Source organism: Bufo gargarizans, chromosome 1 (assembly GCF_014858855.1).
Source record: "Bufo gargarizans isolate SCDJY-AF-19 chromosome 1, ASM1485885v1, whole genome shotgun sequence".
NCBI classification, from domain to species: Eukaryota; Metazoa; Chordata; class Amphibia; order Anura; family Bufonidae; genus Bufo; species Bufo gargarizans.
This window is the reverse complement of record NC_058080.1, coordinates 578870816-578898075: the sequence shown is the minus strand read 5'-3', so window position 1 is coordinate 578898075 and position 27260 is coordinate 578870816. Positions and strand designations below refer to the sequence as shown.

General features: G+C 42.5%; 1 protein-coding gene and 1 long non-coding RNA gene across 2 annotated transcripts in view; one reads left to right on the top strand and one right to left on the bottom strand.

Annotated features, from left to right (window-relative positions):
• Positions 1 to 231: 231 nt before the first annotated feature.
• On the top strand, positions 232 to 23897 carry LOC122934955. Its single transcript, XR_006388751.1, has 2 exons — positions 232 to 346; positions 23527 to 23897. It is a non-coding gene; the product is annotated as an uncharacterized LOC122934955 (long non-coding RNA).
• Positions 23898 to 24961: 1064 nt separating this feature from the next.
• The window catches only part of LOC122924558 (BRCA1 associated protein), a 57617-nt gene continuing 55318 nt past the window's right edge, over positions 24962 to 27260 (bottom strand). Inside the window, exon 12 of the mRNA XM_044275782.1 lies at positions 24962 to 26560. Within this exon, the coding sequence (XP_044131717.1) occupies positions 26212 to 26560 (349 nt within the window). The 3' untranslated portion in view covers positions 24962 to 26211. The remainder of the gene's footprint in view (positions 26561 to 27260) is intronic.

Here is a 27260-nt window from a genome sequence, read left to right as displayed (position 1 = left end):
CTCTTTGAAACTTTCATAAATGTTCATTAAGTTTATGTACGTAAAACTGGACAGCCGCCTTATTCTTCAGGTCTCACACGGAGATTAATTTCCAAGACTTCACAACAAATAAAAGTGTTCACATGACTTAGAAGCTCTGGCTGCGAACCTAACCTGAAGTTGGGCAATTTAGTACAGGATTGTAGCCAATACTAGGGTCACAAGCTGAAGGCTCCAGTCAGCAGATTTGCAGTAAGGTCTGTGTACCGTGACGGATTTTGACAAAATACAAAATCCCTTTACCAGGGATCACTAAATCATCCAGCACACACGCCAGAGGCTGGACACAGCTGAACTGCAGCTCAAGGTACTGTGTGTCTGTTTATAACCCCTTTACAATCTAACATATACTTTTTCACAGTAGTTGTCACAAAATTGAAATTTTATTTAGCAGATTGTAAAATATTCCGTTAAAGGTGCTGTCCAGTTGATGAAAATTTTTGAAAAAGGGGCTCACATCATTGATTGGCGGAATACTCATTTCCTCTGTGTCAAAAGGGACCAGAAACCAGCGGGAAATCCGGGAAGTGTCAGAATGGGAGCAAGCTGTGGATCAGTAATCTGGGTACTGATTTTATACCAATCTAAGCCTGTTATTAGCCAGGCAACCCCTTTAAATCCTATTCTGAAAAAAATAAATAATAATAATCCCCAAGAGGATTTAGACTCTAAAAATACACACAGATAAGAACGTTCCATATGCTGCTTCTAACTGTTCCCTTTCTGGGTACATCTCTCATTATGAATATCTTCCAAAAAACCACACAAACACACTGATAAACAGATTACATGAATGCCATGAATTATGCATCTGTACGCTTCTATGAATGAACCATTATAAGATGTGTACAACATTAGTGGTTAAGAGATAACCAATTTGAGATGTTGCATTCTTTTTTTGTAATGATATAATGTGGGAATTATTAAGAATAATCGAAGAATGAGAAGACTAGAAACAAATACATCCCTACTGCGGGGAAATGCAATATTAAAATACATAAATCTAGTGTCGGAACACCACTGCAGACAGGCACCTTGCTGTGAGGACGTCTGCTCAGCAATAGCTGTAAAATGATTCACTTGTCACTGGCTGAACTCTGCTGCAGACACCTGTGTAATGTACGGAAAGCCAGGAGCAGACTATTGTGTCTAAAGTCATTGTGTAATTATTATTTTTCATAGCAAATCATTAAAGGGGCCTTCCGGGAGATCAATATTGATGGTTGTTGCTATTTGACTGTGGGAATCTGAGTCCCGTCACCCCTGGGATTTAGCGGTTTAAAGGGGTCGTGTTGCTTATCTACCTGCATGCATTCTCCCTTGTAGGGGTGGTGCAGTGTAAATACAACTGCTCATCAAATTCATTTGAATGCGACAAGCAGTTGTAGTTACACTGCGCTGCCACTACAAAGACGACAGCATACAGATAAACATGGAAAAGGATGCAGTGCTTACATGACCGCTTCAAACTGTTGATGGGCGGAGGTGCCAGGAGTTGGACCCCATCTAATCTGATATTGATGACCTATCCTGGTTATGCCACTGTACTACCCTTTCAAATGCATGTTGACCTTGGCTTAGGGCGGACTCACGCGTCCATGTGCCAGCTGTGTTATCCATCCGTATTTCTTGGATGCGTCATAGTGGGTTTAATGGACCTGAACTAACAGTATCATATCATATCTACCAAAAATCCATAAAGATGTGAAGAATCCACCAGGAAGACCCATCATTTCGGGCATCAACTCCTTGACCAGCAAACATGTTACGAATCTCCACTCTTACCTAATTTTGATTTGTCCAAACTCATCTGATTATTAAAAGAATTTCATTGGGTCCCCTCATACCGTTGGTTAACATTGGATGTAGCGGCTCTATTTTCTAATATCTCACATGAGGCATGTATCAGCAAGGCAAGCTACTACAGTATCTGGAAACAGATCACCAACTCTCACCAAGACACAAAGTGTTCATTTTGGATCCGATTCGGTTCATCTCGACACATAACGTTTTCTCCTTCGAGGGCAAGATCTACAGACAGCGCAAGGTAACCGCGATGGTCCAGAGTCTTGTGAATCTCTACAGGGGCCGGTTCGAAGAAGATTTTATTCTTAACGAACACCATTGGAAGGATATGATTGTTTTTTTTACAAACGGTACATTGACGATTTAATCTTGATTTGGAAAGGCAGTAATGAGGAGGCCCAGGCCTTTATTTCCTATCTTAACGATAACACCTGGAACCTCACTTTTACAGCAAATAGCTCTACCACTTCAATTAAATACCTGGATCTAGTCCTATACTCATAAAATGAAACAGTTATGACCAAGACTTTTTTTTTTTTTTTTTTTTAAGTCGATGGCAATAGCTACCTGGACAATAAAAGTGCACATTATATGAAATGGAAAGACAACATACAGTGTTCAGCCAATTTAAATGGATACGAAGAAATTGTTCAACGACAAGTGATTTCATTGCACAGAGCCAGATTTTACGTTCCAGATTTCATAATGAGAAATATCCCAGAGGGATTATTGATGGTGCTTTTATGCGAGTAAGCAGTCAAAGCCAAGAAGAGTGTTTGGTGACCAAAGAAGCCAAAGAAAACAGTAGACTCGAAGAAGCTCAAGTCTGCTTTTATCACCACTTATAACTCCAATCATGAGGTTTTAAGGAGCATTTTATCAAAACACTGGCACATTTTAGCGACTGATCCTTATTTTAAAGAGACCATCCCTTCTAGGCCACGCAATACATTCAATAGGGCGAGAACATTGAAAAACGTATTCACCCCAAGTAAATTGAAAAAGAACAAACCCATCACCACGACTATGGCTAACTGGTTCCCTGATCCTGTGGGAAGCTATAAATGCAGCCATACCCACTGTAAATGCTGCACCAACATTGGCCACCGGACCAAGATGTTCAGGAGCAACGTCATGGGTGAAGAGTTCCCCATAAAAAGCTTTGTGAATTGCTCCTCATCCTATGTGGTCTAACTCTTAGAATGTGATTGTGGGCTACAATATGTCAGCCGGACGATCCAAGCCCTGAGGGAACGCCTGAATAAACACCGATGGAATATCACACAGGGTTTTCTGAAGCATAGCGTATTGCAACATTTTCTCGCTACTTATGATAAAGATCCCACCAGGATGTCCATCACACCCATTGAACACATCTCCGACAGTTGCTCCCCCCATCACAGTTTCTGCTGTTTCTGCACTTTGTCTCCCTGTCCTGCCATCATGTGCATCGTTCCTCTCACCATCACCGCCCAGTCGGAGATGCTGTCCAATCAGCACCCCTGGTCCCCGCCCACACTACTCATCTAAATCTCCGCTGTAATGCACGCTCCGAGCGCACAGCGAATCAGACGCCGCACATGCCGACAGCGAATGGCCGGGCTCTGTATTCTTTCCTCTGCAGCTTCTAAGTTACCCTGGTTTTCTCTTTGGTCTAATAGTTCATTTCAAAATGTATTTGTTTTCCTCCCGGCAAGATTCTTTTTCACACTCCCTCCCTTCTGTTTGCTCATTTGCTCAACACCATTAACCCCTAAACTTATATATATGTGTGCGGGCATATATCCTTTTTATGCCCCTAGTTTCGATTTCTGGCACAACCTGGGCAAGTTTCAGTTCTTACGTTTTCAGTACTCATATTTTAACAAGCATACATATGTACACCCTTCCCCCCCATAAATATGGTTTTATATATATATATATACACAAAAAAACAAAATGGCTGCACACCATTATATATGCAAACAATAGAGCTAAGGAATGGGGGTCATTCTAGATAAAAGTGGTACAATACCGACTATAAATGAGTAATGGAAGCTCTTAGCGCACATACGTGTAGGGCCCACCTACCAATTGTCAAGGTGGCTTCTGCAGATGGGTCCCTATCACTAAAGATACTGCCTCACTTTGGACTTACTAAAGTCTCCAATATTCAGGGCTGTGTAGGAACCAGCTACAAAAGTACTCTGCTCAGAAGTCCCAGGTAGATGGGCGTGTCCAGTCTAAAAGGGGTGCCACCCCCAATATATATTATTATTATTATTATTTTTTTTACAATGGAACTCTATGGTGAACGGATGCCACTGTATGGCATCAGTCTGAAGCATTCATTTAAGGTATACATTTTTTGTATACGTTAAAAAGGATGGGAAGTACGGCATGTGAACAAACCCTAACAGCTAATTAGAAGAGATTGTTTTTTGACATTCACAGCGTTTCATTGAGGACACATAGGTTGAAATCATGCAGCGATTTTGCCAAGAATTTGTTGTAAAATCACAGTGAAATCCACATAGAAAACATGCACCACATTCATTCCCTGGTGCATGTTGGGGTCAGGCCATGCAATTACATTTTCCAATTATGGAAAATATTTTAAGACCTAAATTAAGAATTTGAGACTGTATTAAATGACCAAAGAGAAACATTGCCTGCAAAGATTGCTTGCAAAATGTACACGTTTGAGATATTTTGGTTTCATTGGATCCATAACTGTGTGACATTGCCCCAGCATTCATATAGTTCCAGAAATGTGTCATCTGTGCTATTAACACAACGTGATTGGCAACATTCTTCTTTCTTGTTAGTCAGGTCCCAATTGTTTGCACATACAAACAGCGCATATACAGACAGTGCCTTTTTCTAGAAAGTATAAATAGATAAAAGTACTATTCACTGAACGAATGTCTCCGAGCGGGCAGACTGTGCCAGGCATGTGTCATCCCGCTGCAATTTATAAATAACAATTCTGCCGCTTCCAGCACAATCTTTCCTTCACTTAAAGAAGCTGAACATGCAGTACAGCAGAGGGAACAAACACAGGTATTTTATGTATAAAAGAGTCTGGCACAGTCGCTTCGTACATCTGCAATCCTTTCCTTACGTTTCTAAGAAAATCTGTGTCTAGAAGCATTCCAGTGTCACAAATATTTAGACAGCACTCCTTTATTGGTGATAATTAATGATTTTATTTCATGTTATTTCAGCCGGAATAGGTGGTATGTCAGTGTCAACGTTTCAGGCTTAATAATCGCCCTTCATCAGGCTGACAAGACATAATGTACAGAAAGAAAAAATTAATATGGTGGCCATCAAAATCAATAATACATGATAATATAAATAGGTGCACAAATACATGATTATACAGCTAAAAAGATATATAACATGAAAAAGAGGGCTATCTGGAGGTTTCATATGGTAATGTTACAGTCACATATACAATACATATTCCAAAGAGCTCAATTCTGTACAGTAGCACTGGGAGCAACTGTGCTCGGTACATAAGTGCTAGTGCTGTGCGCGGTGTAAACTGCGGCCAAAGAGGAAGGGATGGCCCCAGAGTATACTAGCACACAGAGACATCTATTGTGGCAATAAGTCATTTACTTTCTGTTATGACTGCAAGCCATATAAATGCATATAAATGCTAGTATTGGCTGGTGGGGTAGTCAGGGCACACCTGCGGCAGAGAGCTGCCACTGGTTAGTCCCAAGTACCACACCATCCAACCAGACTGAGACAGTGTATGAAAAAGAAATAGAGATAAAACTCCTAGGAGTGCATAATTAACCATCTGAGAACAGAATATCGAGATGCAGAAGAGGCTTCTAGGAGGTAAGGGGAATACGAGGACCTATATAGGATACTGCAGTACATTTAAACATAGGTAGATAACTCACCACTCTGAGGACCACACTTTGTGTACAGCCAGCGCTTGGTTGCATGTGGGACGCGCCATCTTTAAGTATCCCCTGGTGGCCTGTGGTAGGTGAGTGGGGGTCATGTGGTACAGGTCGTGGGTGGGCCCAGTCACCAGAGCGAGGTCTGGGACCTAGAGCGTCTGTTTAACACTAGCAAGTGTGCCGATACGTCACTTCCGGTTATCGGACTCGTAACCGGAAGTGCGTGCGTGTCACGGAGGTTGGAGTGCCATGTGATCTGGTCACATGATCGCACTATCCCTAATGGAACTACGAGAGGCGGAGTTACTAATACGGCAATGCGCTAGTTAGGGGGCGATGCTGGGGCGCAAAAGCAGGGCAGTGTCCCTATGGAATGCCTGCGCATCAGATCATGAGCAGCTATCTGAGTCAAAAGTATATATGTATCCATTCAAATACAAAACATGACATAATGAACAACAGGATGACAATTAAGTCAGAACTGTCAAAAGTATAACCCCAATTAACAGTTAAACCAGGTTACATAGTTCCAAGGGCATCAGAGGAGGATGGCCATGGAGCTAGGTAGACTGGGCTGGACGAGGTAATCACCTAGGCGTCCACATAAGATCAGAGCGGAGCGAGATCACTAAACCGGATACTATCACGGTGTTCGGAAGACGGGTAAGAATAATACCACGAGATGGTAGGTAGAGGACCCGGTTGTCTTGACTACACCCTTTGGATGCTCAGCGTGAGGTATCTTGGGACCGTAAAGTGTGCGTTTGCGGAAGTCAATATTATTTACAGAAGATCCACTGGACAGGTATTTTATGTATAAAAGAGTCTGGCACAGTCGCTTCGTACATCTGCAATCCTTTCCTTACGTTTCTAAGAAAATCTGTGTCTAGAAGCATTCCAGTGTCACAAATATTTAGACAGCACTCCTTTATTGGTGATAATTAATGATTTTATTTCATGTTATTTCAGCCGGAATAGGTGGTATGTCAGTGTCAACGTTTCAGGCTTAATAATCGCCCTTCATCAGGCTGACAAGACATAATGTACAGAAAGAAAAAATTAATATGGTGGCCATCAAAATCAATAATACATGATAATATAAATAGGTGCACAAATACATGATTATACAGCTAAAAAGATATATAACATGAAAAAGAGGGCTATCTGGAGGTTTCATATGGTAATGTTACAGTCACATATACAATACATATTCCAAAGAGCTCAATTCTGTACAGTAGCACTGGGAGCAACTGTGCTCGGTACATAAGTGCTAGTGCTGTGCGCGGTGTAAACTGCGGCCAAAGAGGAAGGGATGGCCCCAGAGTATACTAGCACACAGAGACATCTATTGTGGCAATAAGTCATTTACTTTCTGTTATGACTGCAAGCCATATAAATGCATATAAATGCTAGTATTGGCTGGTGGGGTAGTCAGGGCACACCTGCGGCAGAGAGCTGCCACTGGTTAGTCCCAAGTACCACACCATCCAACCAGACTGAGACAGTGTATGAAAAAGAAATAGAGATAAAACTCCTAGGAGTGCATAATTAACCATCTGAGGACAGAATATCGAGATGCAGAAGAGGCTTCTAGGAGGTAAGGGGAATACGAGGACCTATATAGGATACTGCAGTACATTTAAACATAGGTAGATAACTCACCACTCTGAGGACCACACTTTGTGTACAGCCAGCGCTTGGTTGCATGTGGGACGCGCCATCTTTAAGTATCCCCTGGTGGCCTGTGGTAGGTGAGTGGGGGTCATGTGGTACAGGTCGTGGGTGGGCCCAGTCACCAGAGCGAGGTCTGGGACCTAGAGCGTCTGTTTAACACTAGCAAGTGTGCCGATACGTCACTTCCGGTTATCGGACTCGTAACCGGAAGTGCGTGCGTGTCACGGAGGTTGGAGTGCCATGTGATCTGGTCACATGATCGCACTATCCCTAATGGAACTACGAGAGGCGGAGTTACTAATACGGCAATGCGCTAGTTAGGGGGCGATGCTGGGGCGCAAAAGCAGGGCAGTGTCCCTATGGAATGCCTGCGCATCAGATCATGAGCAGCTATCTGAGTCAAAAGTATATATGTATCCATTCAAATACAAAACATGACATAATGAACAACAGGATGACAATTAAGTCAGAACTGTCAAAAGTATAACCCCAATTAACAGTTAAACCAGGTTACATAGTTCCAAGGGCATCAGAGGAGGATGGCCATGGAGCTAGGTAGACTGGGCTGGACGAGGTAATCACCTAGGCGTCCACATAAGATCAGAGCGGAGCGAGATCACTAAACCGGATACTATCACGGTGTTCGGAAGACGGGTAAGAATAATACCACGAGATGGTAGGTAGAGGACCCGGTTGTCTTGACTACACCCTTTGGATGCTCAGCGTGAGGTATCTTGGGACCGTAAAGTGTGCGTTTGCGGAAGTCACCATCCGCTACTGAACAATTCTGGTCCTATAAGAGAAATACATGGAACAGATATAAATCACATTGTAATGGACTATTTACATAATTAGCCTAAAGGTAATCCTTATTCAACCCGACCGGTTGTAGGGTACATAACCGACGGATCCAGGACATCTCTCTCTCCCGTAGCACCGCCTGACTGTCCCCCCCCTCGTCTAAGAGGAGGAATCCAGTCAATTATCTGGAAGCGTAATTGGCTGATGGCGTGTTTGTGTTCCAAAAAGTGTTCAACCAGAGGGGCGTCAGTTTTTTTGGTACGGATGTTCGATTTATGTTGGCAGATACGTTCTTTGATTTCCTGTATGGTCTGACCAACATAGCCGAGGCCGCAGGGACACTTGATAAGATATATGACGAAACTCGTCTGGCACGAGAAGTGGCCTTGGATCTTGAACGTTTTACCTGATGTGGGGTGGGTGAAGGTAGGACCTTTGGTGACGCTACTGCACTGGGCACATGAAAGGCACGGGTAGGTGCCATTGATGGGAGAACCTGTGATGGTGGTCTGGATACCGGAGCCCTTACTACTCCCAATGTCAGATTTAACTAGTAAATCCCTAATCCCTTGCCATTTTATGAAAAGAGTGCTGTGGCCTACTTTCCTGTAAAGATTTGAAATACTCCACCACGGTCCCACGTGCACCATTCTTGGCATATTCTAGATGTCGTTCCTGAATGTAAACACACAACCAACACGATACCAGTGGAGTGTTTTCGTTCTCTGAGGAGGATGCGATAAGAATCACTTCTTCAATCACAGCTTCAAATGAGTTTCTATCAAACTCTAACCTAAGAGCTTCTGTGAACGCACTTGAGAAAACATACCGCAAAGCCATATCACTGGAGCTACACATGGTGACCCTGGCAGAATACTATAAAAAGAAAATCATTCCACGGGGTCTCCGTTGCAACCTCCGACCTACCCTGTTCTCAGAAGATCCTGAATTCTGTCTGCAATTCGAGAGAATTTTAAATAAAGCGTCATTCGACATTATCCTTTTAACCCTTGAGAGTGCAAACAAAGAAATCAAGAAAACCAAGGAGGAGATCACTACGTTGGAACAGAACCTTTTCTGAGAAACACCAACGGATGAAGCAGCATCCATCCGTACCAATCTGACCCAGAAAAACAATCATTTCAGACGTACCCTAGAGGAACGTAAGAAGTCCAAGTTCCAGAGAGACGTCAAGGACTACTCTACAAACCAGGTATACCGCACAGTATCACGAGATTTCCCAACTACAGATACCGTACCCCCCTTTACTTCGGGATCCTCAAGTGCGAGTGAGGCCGATTTTTTAGACAGAGCTACTAGCCGAAACAGAGGCTCACATGGCACTCCAACCTCCGTGACACGCACGCCACTTCCGGTTACGAGTCCGATAACCGGAAGTGACGTATCGGCACACTTGCTAGTGTTAAACAGACGCTCTAGGTCCCAGACCTCGCTCTGGTGACCGGGCCCACCCACGACCTGTACCACATGACCCCCACTCACCTACCACAGGCCACCAGGGGATACTTAAAGATGGCGCGTCCCACATGCAACCAAGCGCTGGCTGTACACAAAGTGTGGTCCTCAGAGTGGTGAGTTATCTACCTATGTTTAAATGTACTGCAGTTTACCTTGCTATCCTATATAGGTCCTCGTATTCCCCTTACCTCAGAAGCCTCTTCTGCATCTCGATATTCTGTCCTCAGATGGTTAATTATGCACTCCTAGGAGTTTTATCCCTATTTCTTTTTCATACACTGTCTCAGTCTGGTTGGATGGTGTGGTACTTGGGACTAACCAGTGGCAGCGCCCTGACTACCCTGCCAGCCAATACTAGCATTTATATGGCTTGCAGCCATAACAGAAAGTAAATTACTTATTGCCACAATAGATGTCTCTGTGTGCTAGTATACTCTGGGGCCATCCCTTGCTCTTTGGCCGCAGTTTACACCGAGCACAGTTGCTCCCAGTGCTACTGTATAGAATTGAGCTCTTTGGAATATGTATTGTATATGTGACTAACATTACCATATGAAACCTCCAGATAGCCCTCTTTTTCATGTTATATATATATATTTTTAGCTGTATAATCATGTATTTGTGCACCTATTTATATTATCATGTATTATTGATCTTGATGGCCACCATATGAATTTTTTTCTTTCTGTACATTATGTCTTGTCAGCCTGATGAAGGGCGATTATTAAGCCTGAAACGTTGCAACTGACATGCCACCTATTATTAAATCTACTTGAAATTACAATTAGAGCGAGTGCTGGTCCTTTCTATACAATTTCTTTACAAATAAACTACTATTAATTAAACACTGCCGCATTGCCTACTCTGTGACCCAGATATTAGAGTGCCCACCCTATCAATAACTACTTTCTATACAATTATCTGTGGATCTTCTCCGGGACACGCGCACCGCATCGCTGATAGCAGAAGTGCCGCTTGTATCTTCTTCTGGATATACAACCTATTCCGGCTGAAATAACATGAAATAAAATCATTAATTATCACCAATAAAGGAGTGCTGTCTAAATATTTGTGACACTTACAAGTTCTGGAGGTGGAGCTTTAGAACATAACCCGGACGTGCACCCACCTCCGCCATTTTATGAAAAGAGTGCTGTGGCCTACTTTCCTGTAAAGATTAGAAACATTCCAGTGTTGGCCTTACAAATCCGTATCCCTACCCCTGTAAAATGGGATTCTACTAGTTAATGCACAGAGGCAACAGTTTTTTATTTAAAGGGTTATTCTGGTTATATTACAACAGACCCTCACTGATGACAAGAACAGGGACCCTGTCCCCCTTGCATCCCCCCGAAATTAGTGGCTTGTGGAGCATGCGCTCTGCGGCTTAATTCATTTCTATCGGAGTTCCAGAGATAGCCAAGTATGACTTATAGCCATCTCCGGAACTCCAATAGATATGAATGGAATGGCAGCGCTCATGCTCACCAGCCGCTCCTTTCATTTCGAGGTCTCCACAGTGTACGGGGTCCCCATTCTTGTGATCGGTGGTGGTCATAGCGGTAGGATCCAAGTTATTCCCTAATCTGTGTGTAAGGGCTAACTTTCACGGATACAGGGGAGGGACACAGAACTAGGCCTCAACGGAGAGGGAAAAGGTCACCTCCTAGGAAGCCCCTAAACCTGGCCCTGACTCCTATCAGTATGTATAGACCCTGAAGGTGGGAAAATACATACGCCTGAACCTAGACCCTAAGAGCCCCAAAATGCCCTAGGTAGTGGCAGGGAATGAGACTACTGGTTCCTTCCCAGGTGAACGTACCAGCGTCTCCCTGAGGCCTAGTAACAACAAGCACAGGGGAAACAATCAAACACAAAAAGCAGTACAACTTATCTTATAAAAAATGGATGAGCAGGAATACAGGTAAGGTCCACACACAAACTCTTCCAAATCCAAACAGAGAATATCAACTGCATGGTATGAAGTGCGAGACCAAACTAAGTAGGGAATGCAGTAATGACCACGGGCTGCACCTGGCAAGAGGTGTGGTCATTACCAAACCACAAAACTGAGAATCAAGAGACTGTCAGTTAACCTCACGTGCAGTCAGTTTCTCCGATCTTTTAACCTCTGTCACAGAAGGTACCGTGACAGTACCCCCCTTCTATGGGTGACCTTCAGACACCCAGGACCAACCTTATCCGGATTAGCTCTTTGAAAGGTTTTCACAAGGCGATTAACGTCGGCTGCTGGAACCCACATTCTCTCCTCTGGACCGTAACCCTTCCAGTGAACGAGATACTGGAGGGATCTACGGAGAATTCGGGAGTTCACTATCCTGGTGATCTAAAATTCAAGATTACCGTCCACCATGACAGGAGGGGGTGGCAGGGTGGACGGTCCAGCAGGTTCAACATATCTCTTCAGTAATTATTTGTGGAAGACATTATGAATCTTTAAAGCCTGCGGATTAATAATGGCAGAGATCTTATATGGACCAAAAAACCTTGGGCCCAACTTCCTCGAAGGTACCTTCAACTTAATGTTCTTGTGGACAGCCACACAGAATTACCCACTCTCAGGTCCGGACCACTCATACGTCTCTTGTCAGCCATTCGTTTCTTCCCCATCTTTTTTAGATTATTTTGAATTTTCCACCAAATAGATGACAAAGGAAAATCTTTCCTCTTTAGGTATACCAGAAGTCTCAGTACCAGAAAATGTGCCAAACTGCGGATGGAACCTATATGCCCCAGAAAACGGCGACTTATCAGTGGACTTCTGCCTACGGTTATTTATGGCGAACTCGGCCAAAGACAAAAAAGAAGACCACTGCTCCTGATTCTCTCAGACAAAACATCTCAGATAAGTCTCCAGATTCTGGTTAGTGCGCTCAGTCTGTCCGTTCGACTGAGGGTGAAAGGCTGAAGAGAAGGACAATTGTACCCCCAAGCGAGTGAAAAATGCCTTTCAGAATCTGGAAACAAACTGAATCCCCCTATCAGACACCACATCAGGAGGAAATACCATGTAGTTTCATGATGTCAACAAACACTTGTGCGAGAGTTTTAGCATTAGGTAGCCCTGGCAATGCTATAAAGTGCGACATCCTACTAAAGTGATCAACAACCACCAGAATCACAGTTTTTCCTGAGGAATTCGGCAAATCTGTGATAAAGTCCATGGACAAATGAGTCCAAGGTCTGGAGGGGGTGGACAACGGAAGTAGAGATCCTGAAGGCAGAGTATGTGTCACCTTAGCACAAGTACTACAGGCTGACACATAGCCCTCCACACATTTACGCAACCCTGGCCAGCGAGAGATGAGATTGACCGTGGATCTGCTTCCAGTGTGGTCCTGTAAGAACTATACAGTGATGTTCCTCGAACACCTTGTGCCGTAATTCCGAAGGAACAAACAAATTTACCGGAGGACAAGAATCGGATGCATCTCCCTGGGCCTCCAACACCTCTGCCTCAAGGTCGGGATAAAGAACGGCTATTACTACCCCTTCAGAGAAGATAGGACCAGGATCTTCCGAATCACCCTTTCCCAGGGCGATAGGCGACAATGAAATTAAATCTGGTAAAAAACGACCTGCCTTCGGTTCAGACGTTTAGTCGACTCGAGGTAAACCAGATTTTTGTGATCGGTAATTACCGTAATGGGATGAACCGCTCCTTCCAACCAATAATGCCATTCTTCAAAAGCCAACTTAATGGCCAGCAATTCTCTATTGCTTACTTCATAATTTCTTTCAGCAGCCGAGAGTTTTCTTAGAGAAGACAGCACATAGGAGCCATTTACTAGGTGAAGGACCCTGCGACAAGACTGCTTCTACCCCTACTTCGGATGCGTCAACCTCCACAATAAAATGGCCGTGACACATACGACTGCACCAGTATAGGAGCAGGAGCAAAACATTCCTTTACCGCTGAAAAGGCATGTAATGCCTCATCAGACCAGACTGAGAAATCCACACCTTTCTTAGTCATATCTGTCAATGGTTTGACAACAGTCGAGTAATTCAAGATAAATTTACGGTAGTAGTTAGGGAACCCCAAAAATCGCATTAGCGCTTTAAGATTTTCGGGTCGATACCAATCCAACACAGCACAGAATTTTTCCAGATTCATACGAAAACCCGAAGATGAGAGTAGGTAACCCAGGAATTGCACTTCTGGAAATGCAAATACACACTTCTCCATCTTAGCATATTTACTCTCCCTTAGGATCTGTAACACCTGTCTCATGTGATCCTGATGCTTCTCCAAGTCAGGGGAATAAATTAAAATATCCAGATACACAACCACAAACATGCCTGCCAGATGATGAAAGATGTCATTGATGAAATGTTGAAAAACAGCAGGAGCATTGGTCAACCCAAAAGGCATGACCAAATTCTCAAAATGACCTTCAGGGGTATTAAAGGCCATCTTCCGTTCGTCCCCCTCCTTGACCCTTACCAGATTATATGCCCCCCTCATATCCAATTTAGAGAACACCTTGGCACCGACAATCTGATTGAACAAATCTGGGATCAAAGGAAGGGGATAGGGATCACAGACAGTAATGCGATTAAGCTCACAGAAAACCCAGACATGGCCTAAGAATTCAGTCCGTTTTCTTAAAGAAAAACCCTGCAGCAACCGGGGATTTGGACGGTGTAATATGTCCATGAGCCAAACTATCGGTGATAAACTCTCGCATGCTGTTCTACCGGGTTCAGAAAGATTATACAACCGAGAATTGGGCAATTTAGCTCCGGGAATAAGGTTAATAGGGCAATCATACTCTCGAGGCGGGGGTAACTCCTGGTCTCCACTTTCAGAGAGTGCATCAGCAAAATCAGAAATAAAAGGAAGGTACAGCTTTAGTGGTTACAACCGAAAGCGATGTGCTAAGACAGTTGTCCATGCAATAATCACTCCAATAAAGAATCTGTCTCACTTGCCCATCGATGGTAGGATTATGTTTACTTAACCATGGTTAACCTAGCACCACGGAGCAGGCAGACCATCCACCAAATCACCCACATTTAAACGGATGTCCTGCGCAATTTGTGATAAACATTTTTGAGTAAGTGAAGCGGTATCAACTGCAAACACCTAAATATTTTTGTCTAATGCATTTGTTGTCAAACCATGCATGGGAACAAACTGACCATCAACTAGGTTAACCCCTACCCCACTGCCAATAAACACCTCAATTCCCACAGTTTTGGAGTCTAGCGCCACCTTGGCTGACAAGAGAAATCAGTAGAAGAGAACTACCAGTAAATGAAAAAAGTAATTTTTCTGGCTTCCCACCCACACCACCAACAGTAAGTTGGGGATAAAACTTTTTTTTATTATTTTTTCACCTTGACAATTAACGTACGGACATATATTCACAAAATGTCCCTACTTTACACAACAAAAACAGACTCCCTTCATATGACCAATGCTCTTGGCAGCAGTTCCAGGAGTAGCTCCTCCTAACTGCATAGGCTCATCACAGGGCATAACCACAGGTGTCTCTCCACCATAAGTGTCAAAGGAAGCCTCCACATTATTCGACAGTACGTCCTCAGGGTGAGGAACCCTAGATCTCACTGTAAGGCATCTATCAAGATGTACAGCAAGGGACATAGCTGCTTCCAATGACTCAGGATTTTCATTGAAGGCCAACGCGTCCTTCAGCCCCTGACAGAATTGGCTATGGAGAGCAGGATCATTCCACTCCATATCCATAGACCATCTCTTAAATTCAGAGCAATAGGTCTCACTTTCCCTGCCTTAAACCACATAATTTGGTCTTGGCCTGAGAGATCCGATCCGCGTAATCGTAAATATGACCCAAGGCTCTAAAAAATTAATCTACCGACTGGAAGGACTGTGATCTGGTCAGAGAAAAAGCCCAAGACTGGGCGTCACCTTTAAGCAATGAAATGATCATACCCACACGCTGACTCTCATCCCCAGAAGAGTACGGACGCAACTTAAAGTACAATTTACAGGCCCGATACCCACCACCGGAACCAGCCGCCTGTGGTCTCTGGATCTGCAAAACGGTTGCGCAGAGGTCAGCTACCTCCAAAGGAATACCCTGCAGCTGTCCGACCAGTGCAGACATAGGAACCATAGCTGCACTGATCTGAACAAAATGGCGGTTTTTGGCAGTTGATGTCACGAATACAGGGGAGAGACACAGAACTAGGCCTCAAGGGAGAGGGAAAAGGTCACCTCCTAGGAAGCCCCTACACCTGGCCCTGACTTCTGTTAGTATGTATAGACCCTGAAGGTGGGAAAATACATACGCCGGAACCTAGACCGTAGAAGCCCTGAAATGCCCTAGGTGGCGGCAGGGAATGAGACTACTGGTTCCTTCCCAGGTAAAACGAACCAGCGTCTCCCTGAGGCCTAGTAATAACAAACACAGGGAAAAAAACAAAAAAAAAAAACAAAGAGCAGTACAACCTATCTTATAGAAAATGGATAAGCAGGAACACAGGTAAGGTCCACACACCAACTCTTCCAAATCCAAGCACAGAATATCAACTGCATGGTATGAAGTGTGGGACCAAACTAAGCAGTGAATGCTGTAATGACCACAGGCTGCATCTGGCAAGAGGAGTGGTCATTACCAAACCACAACATTGAGAATCAAGAGACTGTCAGTAAACTTCACGTGCAGTCAGTCTCTCCGATCATCTTTTTTTTATTAAAATTTTTATTGATTTTAAATAAAGTACACATTACACACAATGATCAGGATCCTGCCAGTCATTTACATGGACAAAATATAATGCAACGACAATACAGATCAATACAAAAATGTTGTTAAATAACAAATTTAACTATCACCCAACTCCCCCCCCCAATATTATCTTGCAGAGAGAAGACTAAACCACCCCGTCTTCATTGTAACTTATTGGATACATAAGGATAATTTATCATTTAATCCAGTGGGATCCAGTATACCCAACACACAGACTCTGGGATCATTGGGCAATTGTATCCGAGTTGCTGTAGCTATGATTTCCCGTATCTCTTCCCAATATTTCCCAAGCTTTTGGCAGTTCCATACCATAAGAAGCAGTGTCGCTTCCGTTGCACCACATCTAGGGCATGTGGAGTCCGGTCGCACACCTATTTTGAATAGAAGTTTAGGGGTTCTATACACTCTATGTAGCAAGTATAACTGAGATAGTCTCTGAGACTCATTCAAAGTAAGACTAGGAGTTAAAGCCAGGATGTCATTCCATTGGTCTTGAGATATTATCCCAACATTCTCTTCCCACTTCCCCTTTACAACTAAAAGGGGCTAAGGGGGTAGTGGCGTCAAGAATGTATTTATATAATTGGGATATCAGGCCTTCGGTAACCCTGGCTTCTAGTAATTGTTTCACCACAGGAGCAGAGGCGGCAATTACTATGTTCCTTGGAAATAGTCTCTCCGATCTTCTAACCTCTGTCACAGAAGGTGCAGTGACAATAACTTCATAAAACCGTAGTACCCCTTTGGCCTCTTTCACACAATCTGTATTTGGTCAGCATTTTTGCACTTGCGTTGTTGTTGTTGGATTTCGGAACTGCCTGCCGGATCCGGAAATCTGTATGCAAACGGACACCATTTGTAGACTGATCTGGATGCATCTCACAAATGCATTGCAATACCGAATCCGTCTCTCTGTGGTCATCCGGAAAAACGGATGGGGGATTTAGCTTTTTCACATTTTTAAAAAGGTCTGCGACTGTGCACACCGCAAAACTGGATCCGGCGTTAATGCATTTAAAAAAAAAAAAAAATCTGGAATTTTGTACTGAGAAAGTACCACAGTATGCTACAGTAGTTTCTCTGTCCAAAAACTGTACAGCGACTAAACTGAAGACATCCTGATGCATACTGAACCGATTGCTCTTCATTCAGAATGCATTAGGATAAAACTGATAGTTTTTTTTTCCCCAGTATTGAGCCCCTAGGACGGAACTCAATATCGGAAAAGTTTAACGCAAGTGTGAAAGTACCCTAAACCAAAACCAAGAGTAGGTCCAAAACACATAAGAGGCACAAATATCTCTATTATACCTTTTCTCTGTAGTTCCACCTAGGTTTTGGCGTACAAATACTGACCGTGTGAAACAGGCCTTTAAAGAGGTTCTCCATCTTAAAGGTTTATTTTTTTATTTTTTAGGGATTTTACTATTGATAGCCTATCCTGAGGCCACTAATATTTGCTCAGTGGGGCTCTGACAACCTGCACCCCCACCTATCAGCTGTTTCAGTGGAGCTCTGGCACCAAACTAAACACCTGTATCCATTGTGCAGTGGACTGAGCTGGTTACTGCACAATAGACTGGGCTTTGTAGTTCTGGCACCAGAGCTACTCTGAAACAGCCGATCGGCAGTTGGTGTCCAACACCCTGAGGATAGGCCATCAACAGTAAAATGAGGTTTTTTTTGTAATATAATCTTTATTGGAGTTTTTACATTTTTTTTTTTTAATACAACATACACTAGAACAAGTACAGATACAATAGGTCATCTACATAAGACTGTGGTTCTTCAGCATCTTTGCATGCTGAGTTTTGCAGCAATCCAACATTTCTATGTGGGTGCATTAATATTTTTGTCAATGAGTAAATATTCATTGCTAGTGGCAGCAGGGAAGAGTTGATCAGCCAAATTACCAAAAAGTATTGGCAACTGTGTTTCTGGATGCAAACAGTGCACTTCTAGTAACAGCTACTCATCATAAAGCAGATGATCAAGTTTTTTTTTTCAGGAATAAGGCCTATGTGATATTCTTTTTCTTAAGAAAAAAATTCAAGATTCCACTTCCACCGTTTAGAAGTGTGTCTACAATTTATATTAAGTCATATAATCCAGACCAGTAATAAACCACAGCATTATTACTAAGGCCTCATGCGCAAAACCGTATGTATTTTGCGGTCAGCAATCCGCTGATTGATACCCCAGCTGTGTGCATCCTGCACTTTCCTGCCAGTGACCCCCAGAAGTTCTTCAGAAACGCCTAAAATCAACAAATGCATTAAAATGCTGTGTATGACACTGGTCTTTCATTTATTCCTTTCTTTTCTTGCATTTATTTTTGAACTTAGCTTTACTAAATAAAAAGCATGTTATTCCAGCATGAAACTCATTCACACACAAATTGGCTGTGGCTTTTTTTTATCCCTAAAAAAAAAAAAAAAAAAAAAGCCAGAAAAGCGGCTAGTTTTTTTTTTCATATCGCATGTATTTTTTTAGTTGCAGTTTTGTGTTAACAAAATCTTTGAATGGTGATTTTTTTTCCCCAGGCATTTGGTCTAATTTCATGAGTGAATTTTTCCTCAGGATGCGATGCATGTAGCAAATGCATAGTATCTGGGCTGGATCCAGACCCATTTATTTCAATGGGTCTGTGTACATGAGCGTCGTTTTTCGCAAGTCATCTCTGCATTCAGGAAAAATTGCAGCATGCTCTATATTGTGGGTTTTTTCACGCAGCCCTGGCCTAAAAAAAGTGAATAGGGCTTGCGTGAAAAATGGAAGGCATCCGGATGCAATGCATTTTTCAGTTTTAGTTGCTAGGATATGTAGATTGCTATTTTTTTGTTTTTCTTCATGCACGTGAATTCAGGACAGAAAAAAAAAGTTAGACACACAAAATGCCCCAAACTAAAAAATTTGCATGTGGCCTGTATTTCAGTTAACATATGTAACTAGCGTTTTTCTGCAATATAAACGCACCACAAAAGGTGTCAAAAATCAAAAATCTCTTTGTGTAACTCTACCCTCAAACAGAATGTGTAGAAAATAATGCAGAGCTTGAGTTGTACAAGAGGTACAGCAGATAGTCCAATACAAATACATGTATGGTAGCAAGTAAAAAAACAAATACTACTGTATATTTAAATCTCACTCTGAGTGATGCAAATCACAGCATAAAAATCACAGCTGCAGAATGACTTTTCATTCTCCCATCCCCCAAAAAATAATAAAAGTTGATGAGCAATTGTTTTGTTTTGGTTTTTAACCCAAAATGGTTTTATTAAAAAATATGACCAAGCTGTTAAGGTTTTTTATAATGCTGTATGTTCCTGCTTAACCTTGAATGAATTGTACTAACATAATGCAGTCATTACAATTCATTACAGCCAAGGTTAGGCAGCAACACACAGCACCAGAAATTATTCTAATACTGGAGCAGTGTTCAGTACTGGAAATACGTCAGACACTCAGAGTATTTCTCACATTGAATAAGCTAGTGTGAAATTGGCCTTGTAGTCATAATAAGTCGTGCAGAGAAAATCATAGGATGCACCATCCAGATCAGATTATCGGGCAAGACAAAAATGGATTAGTGTTGTCACGATACTAACATTTTGATTCGATTTCGATAACATAAAAAGTATTGCGATACTCGATACCACGCAAAAGAAAAAACAAAAAAGCCTTGTGCAATCCACATTTTTCAGAACGTCCGGTGCCACCAATGGAAATACGGTAATAAATGCAAATGTATGGAGCGGGCCGCTGCGGTAAGCCCCGTTTAGCGACCTGAGGGGCTAAATGACGGGGTTCGACTGTCACATCTGTGACAGGTCTGAAAGATTATCTACGCATTAGTGAACTGACAGCCTCTTTTGGTTTCACTTTGTCTGTGTGTTGCTGGTATGTCCACACCTCCTGTTCAGGTGTGGATCATGTGACCTTTACCTCGCCCTATTTAGTCAGACTTTTCCCATCACTCCTTGCTTGGGATAGCTTAATTTGGTCTTGGAAGAGCTGCCGTGTGGTTCGTGTTGAAGTCCTGTTCATCCTTCATCCTCTGAAGTTAAGTGTTCCGCTTGTCGTGTTTTGTATTTCCCCCCCTTCCCCTGGTTGTTTACTAGGCCTCAGTGAGACACTAGTTCCTATGCCAGGGAAAGAACGGGTGGTCTCTGCCCTGTCATTATCTTTAGGGCATCTGAGGGTCACCAGGGTTTCCTAGGTTCCGTGTATGGGTATCTCTACCGTTGAGAGGTGCCCGTACGGATAGGAGTTAGGGCCAGGAGCAAGTTTTTATAGGTTGTGACCCTTTTTCTTCCCTAGCGGTGAGGCCTAGTATCTTTCCCCTTCCTTCTTCTTGATTGTCTTTTGGTGTTCTCCCCTACTACATCCGTGACATCTACATTTCTCCTTTTCCACTGTGCTGCTGATAAGAACATGGCACTAGCGCTGCCTAGTATTGAAAAAAAGCTGATCCAGGTATCGTATTGATCCAGATGAAAAAGTATTGAGTGGGTATCGAAAGTTCAATACCCGATGCAACCCTAAAATGGATGCTAGATAGACACTAATGCTGTCTCTCTGGCAGGAACACAGATGGGTTTAACATTGCCTAACTCACGTAGCGTGTGGCTACATCGTGACACAGAAAAGTTGCGCAACTTTTTTGTAATGATACAGTCAACGGTATCGCAATGCAACATGGCATGGATTTTTTGCGACTGTCACATTCAGACACCATTGACTATCATTATGTAAAATGTTGCGCAACTTTTCTGCGGCATATGTCGCCGTGTAGCCTGACCCTTATGGAGTACGGAGCGGAAGCCCACAGAAGCACTATGTAGCACTTCCGTGGGATTTCAGTCTGTGTCTCCTCACCGTAAAAAAAAAGAACATGTTCTATTTTTTTTAGTGTGGACTGAATCTTGTGGATCACGGGTCCATTCAAATGAATGGGTCCACATCTGCAAATGGCGGGCACACGGCCGGTGCCCATGCATTGTGGAACACTATTTCCGGTCGTCAGCACGGGGGGGCACACATTCATGTGCATGAACCCTTACCCTGGAGCGGGGTGATGTGCATAATCAGAGATGTAATCTTAAGGTTTTCATTTAATGGTTGCTCTACTGCATATTTCTACTCTTGACACCGCCAAACTTTTTATCAGAAGTGAGTGATGTAACTAGAACATATGAAGTCAATATGCAAGATGATTTTTTTTTCTTAAATTAAGAAATAATTTATTTTAAGCAAGAACAGCAAAACCAAACTGAAATAACAGATAGAAGGTAAACCCTTAGTAGTATACATGCAAAGGCTCTGTAAAACTTACAGAAAAAGTGACAACTTAAAGGGACTTTGTCAGCAGGTTTGACCATGCCAAAGTGCTGACAGCACTAGGTAAGGGCTGTGGGAGAAAAGCAGAAACACACCTTTTTAAAACTTTTTTTTTTTTATCGAGAGTAGTCACAGCCCTCCCCTCTACTCTTCTGAGTGACAGGCGTAGCATCCAACCAGGAGAGCACTATAGTTGCCACACACAGCAGAGGGGAGGAGCTATGAAGCATCTCAATGCAGACATCACTTCACAGGGAAGCCCCACCCTGGAAACTTGCAGGAGCAGAATAAAAGTTCATATTCACACTTCTCCAAATAATAAAAATCTCTACCTAGTGTTGTTGGAAGTTTAGCTTGGTTAAAAGTGCTGACAGACTCCCTTTAAATAGTTATACAAGTAGTTAGTTATACAGGAAGGACGTTCATCACCCGGTACAGGTAACTCACATTGCATGAGAGTAGTTCTCATTCTGTGCTACAATGGGTTTATTGAACTGTATTACAAGAGACCAAGATCAGTACATCAGAACTGCACTGTATGAGTGAACACAATTTTTAATGAACATTTTGAGCATGGACAAAGTGTATAACCTGTATGAGCTTCTAGACATACACAATAAGCAGTGTGATCACCCCTGGTAAAAGGGAACTCAGAAATCCTAACATCATGACACTTACAAGGCCTCTGCAATTGAAAATATGTTAGCTACCATTGCTTCTACAAAGTCTCCAGGCTTATTTTCCAGTTTTCTATATTTCGCCCTTTCATTCACATTTTCATTCTGGTTGCCTTCATAACGTCCAGGGACATGTAGCCATGGTTATCAGAATGAAAACATCCAGTGTGTATAGAGCTGGCCTCAAGTCAGAAAACTGAAAATGAAAGGTTTATATAACAAATTAAATGTTCTGCCAACCCTTTTCTTATGTAAAGCATTTCATAGGGAACAATACACACTTGGCAAGTCTACCCATTCTGCCAGAAGAATGCATTAAAGCTGGCTATCAAGGCTATAGGAACCATTTCTGAAACAAAAGATTAGAGTCAAGTTATAGAAAGAAACACCTATTGTGGCGTAAAAAAGCCCTAGCTGGTGGAGACTTCAGATTCTGGTGCACAGAGGGCCAGAGAGGTGACTAATTTATCACGAGGCATCTACCTCTTAATAAATAAGGGGTATCTTACTGAAGTGCAGGGGGATCAAGACTGGTGTATGGGAACGCCAGTCTTCATAATTCTCCCTGTAATCGATATATTATAGGTGACAGATACACTATGGGGCAGATTTACTTTAATGCTGTAGATGGTGTAAACTTAGGCTGTCAGTGTCGGACTGTGTTGCCTAGGGCCCACCAGTAAATTTCATTATAAACCTACACACAACACGTTTTTGCAGTACTTAATGCAGATATGCTTAGAGATACAGTAAAAAAATGCTATGTTGTTGTTATCCATTTTTTGTTTACGTATACATTTGATGGATGTGCATACGTTTCAACATATTTGTGTCTTTTTTTTAAAAAGAAAAACGTATGTTTTTGTGAAACCTTTCTTTTTTTTTTTATAAATATTTGATGCATATCAAAGGAAGCAGGAAGTATCTGGATAAAAACATTTACGTTTAATGTATATATACATATTGTCTTACATTTCCATCTGTTTACCATTCACTGCAATGTAAAAAAAAAAATGTATGTTTCCATATGTTTTTTTTTTTTTTCAGGACAAGGTGTGGTTTGCTACGTTATTCTAGCCTGTAAAAAAAATAAAGTGCAGAAAAAAGAAAAAGTGACAAACGGAGGCAAAAGTGAATTTTTGAACTACGTTGGCCCAATTATAGTCTATGGGTACCTCAAGCCATACGTTTCTATAGGATTTTTCTGTTTACAAATGTATCTACTGGACGTACAGCAAAAACGAGATGTGAACAACCCCTTACATGCTCACACAGCGACAGGCAGCAACAAGACGCTGCAAGATAAGTTCCTGGGGAAAGAAGATACTGACCGTCTGGCCTCTGTGCCTGTGGAATCCTTCTCAGCCACCCAATGCATCCATAATAATAAAGGCTCTTGCACACGACCGTACGTGTTTTGTGAACCGCAAAAAATACGAATGACATCCGTGTGCATTTCGTATTTTGCGGAACAGAACAGCTAGCCCCTAATAGAACAGTCCTATCCTTGTCCGTAATGTGGACGATAATAGAACATGTTCTATTTTTTTGCCGAACGGACATACATAAATGGAATGCACATGGAGTAATTTCCGTTTTTTTGCAGCCCCATTGAAGCAAATGGTTCGGTATAAGGGCCGCAGTCCAAGCTTGCAGGCTGACTAGACCTGCAACAAATCTATCACAGTGGCTCTGGCTGGATGATCCATTTTTTGTCTAAGTTTACACACTATTGGTTGGCTTAGTTTGAGACTTTTACCCCAGAATTTTACCAAATTGTGCCACATTTTGTTGCAATTTACGCCAGAATCTAGTTGCACTCACATTAGTAAATGTGGGCCTTTGTGCCAATGTACTGCCTGCAGCTTAAGATTTAGCTATAATTACAAATAGTATGTCAGTAATATAGATGCACATCACAAAAGTATGTCTGGAGCTCTAGCTTTTTAAAGTGAAATTTAAAGGGAACCTGTGATTAACTTTGTGCTACCCATACTAACGGTAGTATCAATTAGAGACAGGTGAGATGATTTCAGCGGTCTGTCATTTATAAGTTAAAAGTAAGTGGTTGCCGAGAACCAACATCACAATCATTGCAGACTGGGCCTGGAAAAGAGTCACGGACACCTGAGAAGAGTCCTGGTTATTCATGAATTCCTGCCCATCTGCTGATGATTGACAGGCTTCTACCTAGTTTTCTGTCTAGGAGAGAACTGCCAATCATCAGTAGATGGACGGGGAGAGCAGGAATTCATGATTAACCAGGACTCTTCTCAGGTAGATTTAACTCTTTTTCAAGCCCTGGGCTGCAATGATTATGATGCTGGTTCTCAGTAACCACTTACTTGTAGCTCATGACTGACACACCGCTGACATCAGCATTTCTGTCACTATTTTATGCTGCCCTCAGTGAGTTCAGCATAAAGTTTATGACAGGTTTCCTTTAAAGCAAAGTGAAAAAGTCCCCTTTTTGCTGGAGTTCAGGTGTCCTACCTACCTCCAAAGTTATCCTTAAAGGATATACTGGTTGTAGCGAGTTATCTCCTACCAACAGGAAAGGGGATAACTATTGGATTGGTGGGATGTCCCACTGATAGTTCTGGAATTAGCCAATCACTTTAATTAAGAAGTGCCACAGAGTAGAACTGGGCAGCAGAGAGCATGCTTGACCTACCCCTCTGTTAATTTCAGGGGAGGGGGGGAGGTGTCAGAATAGTACGGAGTCCCCTTTCCCGTGATCTGTAGGTGTTCTTTTCCCAAGTGCCAATTGTCAGGGTTTCCAGTGAATCTCCACAAGAAATGGTCCGCTGCTCAAGGTCTCAAGGAATACAGCCTGTACCATGGGTATAGGCACAGGGCAGGTACACGTAGTCCTGGTGGGGTGGGGCAGGGCTCTTGAAATCCAGCCAAAAGCAGATATTTTTTTTTCAGTTTCCAAATATGCTCTTAACGTGGAGTCATGGTTAAAATCAGGCCTAACAAAACGGTACCGAAAATGATGGTTGTGAAAAGCCATATAATTCGGAAATGCATAACAATGAGTCACATCCACTTCTGAAGTGAAATTAAACATTTGCAGCTTGTCCAAACACCATTTCTGCACTCGCCATCCACATATAAAGGCCACATTAAACTCCCACAGCACTTTTACTGTGTGACTATTATCTCTCAAAATGGAGACTAAAACTAAAGCAAAGTTTGGGAAACACGACTTTAAAATAAGTCATAACTATCCAAGGAAATTCTAGCATTTCAGCCGTCTTAACTGGAAAAATTCCTAAAGAACAATTCCCTGATTTAATGATGAATGTACAGGTATTCTTTTATGAGTTACAGCAAGATGGGTAACCAGACCTCTGTATTCTGCCCTGGGAAACTAAAGTATCCCATGCAACCCTGCACAGTACAGCTGGAATATTCCCTTGTCTCAAGCGGGCAATGGCAAGAATAATCTCTTGAGGAATTGCTATTTATGCTCTTTAACACTTAGACTCCTCACTGCAAGATACATTAGGCTATACATTTTGAAGGCTCGTCAGAGAAAGTTAAAGGTTTCCTGCTCTGATCATTTGGTAGAAGAAACTATGCTTAAGGTGTGCTATGAATAATGAATCTGGATTCCTCACGTCCCAGCAGTAATGCTGGCCGCAATTCCCTGCAGCAGTTCAATGTATCCCACTCTAAAGGGAGAACAAACCAAGGCCCATAAGATGAATGAAGCTTCCAAGTGTGCTATTTGCCTCTTTTTCCACGGCCCTTCCGCGACTTCCCTGATGCTGGAGAAGCACTAGAGGACGCCATTGCAATGTTGATCTGGCCATCTTGAATTTCCTGCCGTGCGTCTTCTGGCATTTGGTTGATTTTTCGCTGAGCTTCCAGGTAGAACATGACATCCCGCAGTTGCTCCTGCATTTCCACGATCTGCAGGTCCTTCTGCTCACAGGCCTCCCTCCTCAGAGTTTCTTCTTCTTTCAGATTAGATTGAAGCACAGTCTGGTTGGCTCTTAGGCACTTATTCATTTCCTGCTCTTCCTTCAATTCAGTCGATAGTTTTGACACCTTTGTATTTAGTAGAGTGCACCTACACCATAGAAATATAATGTACACTTTAAGAAAAATATGTGGCAAATGTACACAGCAGACATATTTTATATGGGATGTAACGACTCCAGAACTTACTCTACTGGCATCATCAGTAGGCATGAGCGAACTTCTGTTTTCAAGTTTGGCATACGAGGTTCAGCTTAACTAAGAATTCCGTTATGGATTCTGCTACCACGGACCATAACTCATGGTTCGTGGTAGCGGAATCCATAATGGAATTCTTTGGTCCATAACTGAATTCTTAGTTAACCCAAACCTGAAATTTGTACGCCGAACTTGAAAACAGCAGTTCGCTTAACACTAATCAACATCATAAATACACAACTATGTGTTCACTGCACTATAATACATGTAATATGAATTCAAAATAGGTACCACAACACCCAGAACGTCTATTGTCCGGTCTGACATGTCCTCTTTAGGCCACCTGCACACATTGTGGAATATGTGACTAGTGCAGTACCAGCTAAATGTATGAGATTATACAAATCTCATGTATACTTGGCGAAAATTGACCTGCAGTGTGGATTTCCGAATCCCCAGCACATCAATTAGGTTTGTGGTTTTAGCTGTGGATTTTACCCTTTTCCAATGAAAGGTGAGATCTAGGGCAAAATGTCGCCAAATCCACACTAAAACCACTGTTAGGCTACTTTCACACTTGCGCTTGATCGGAT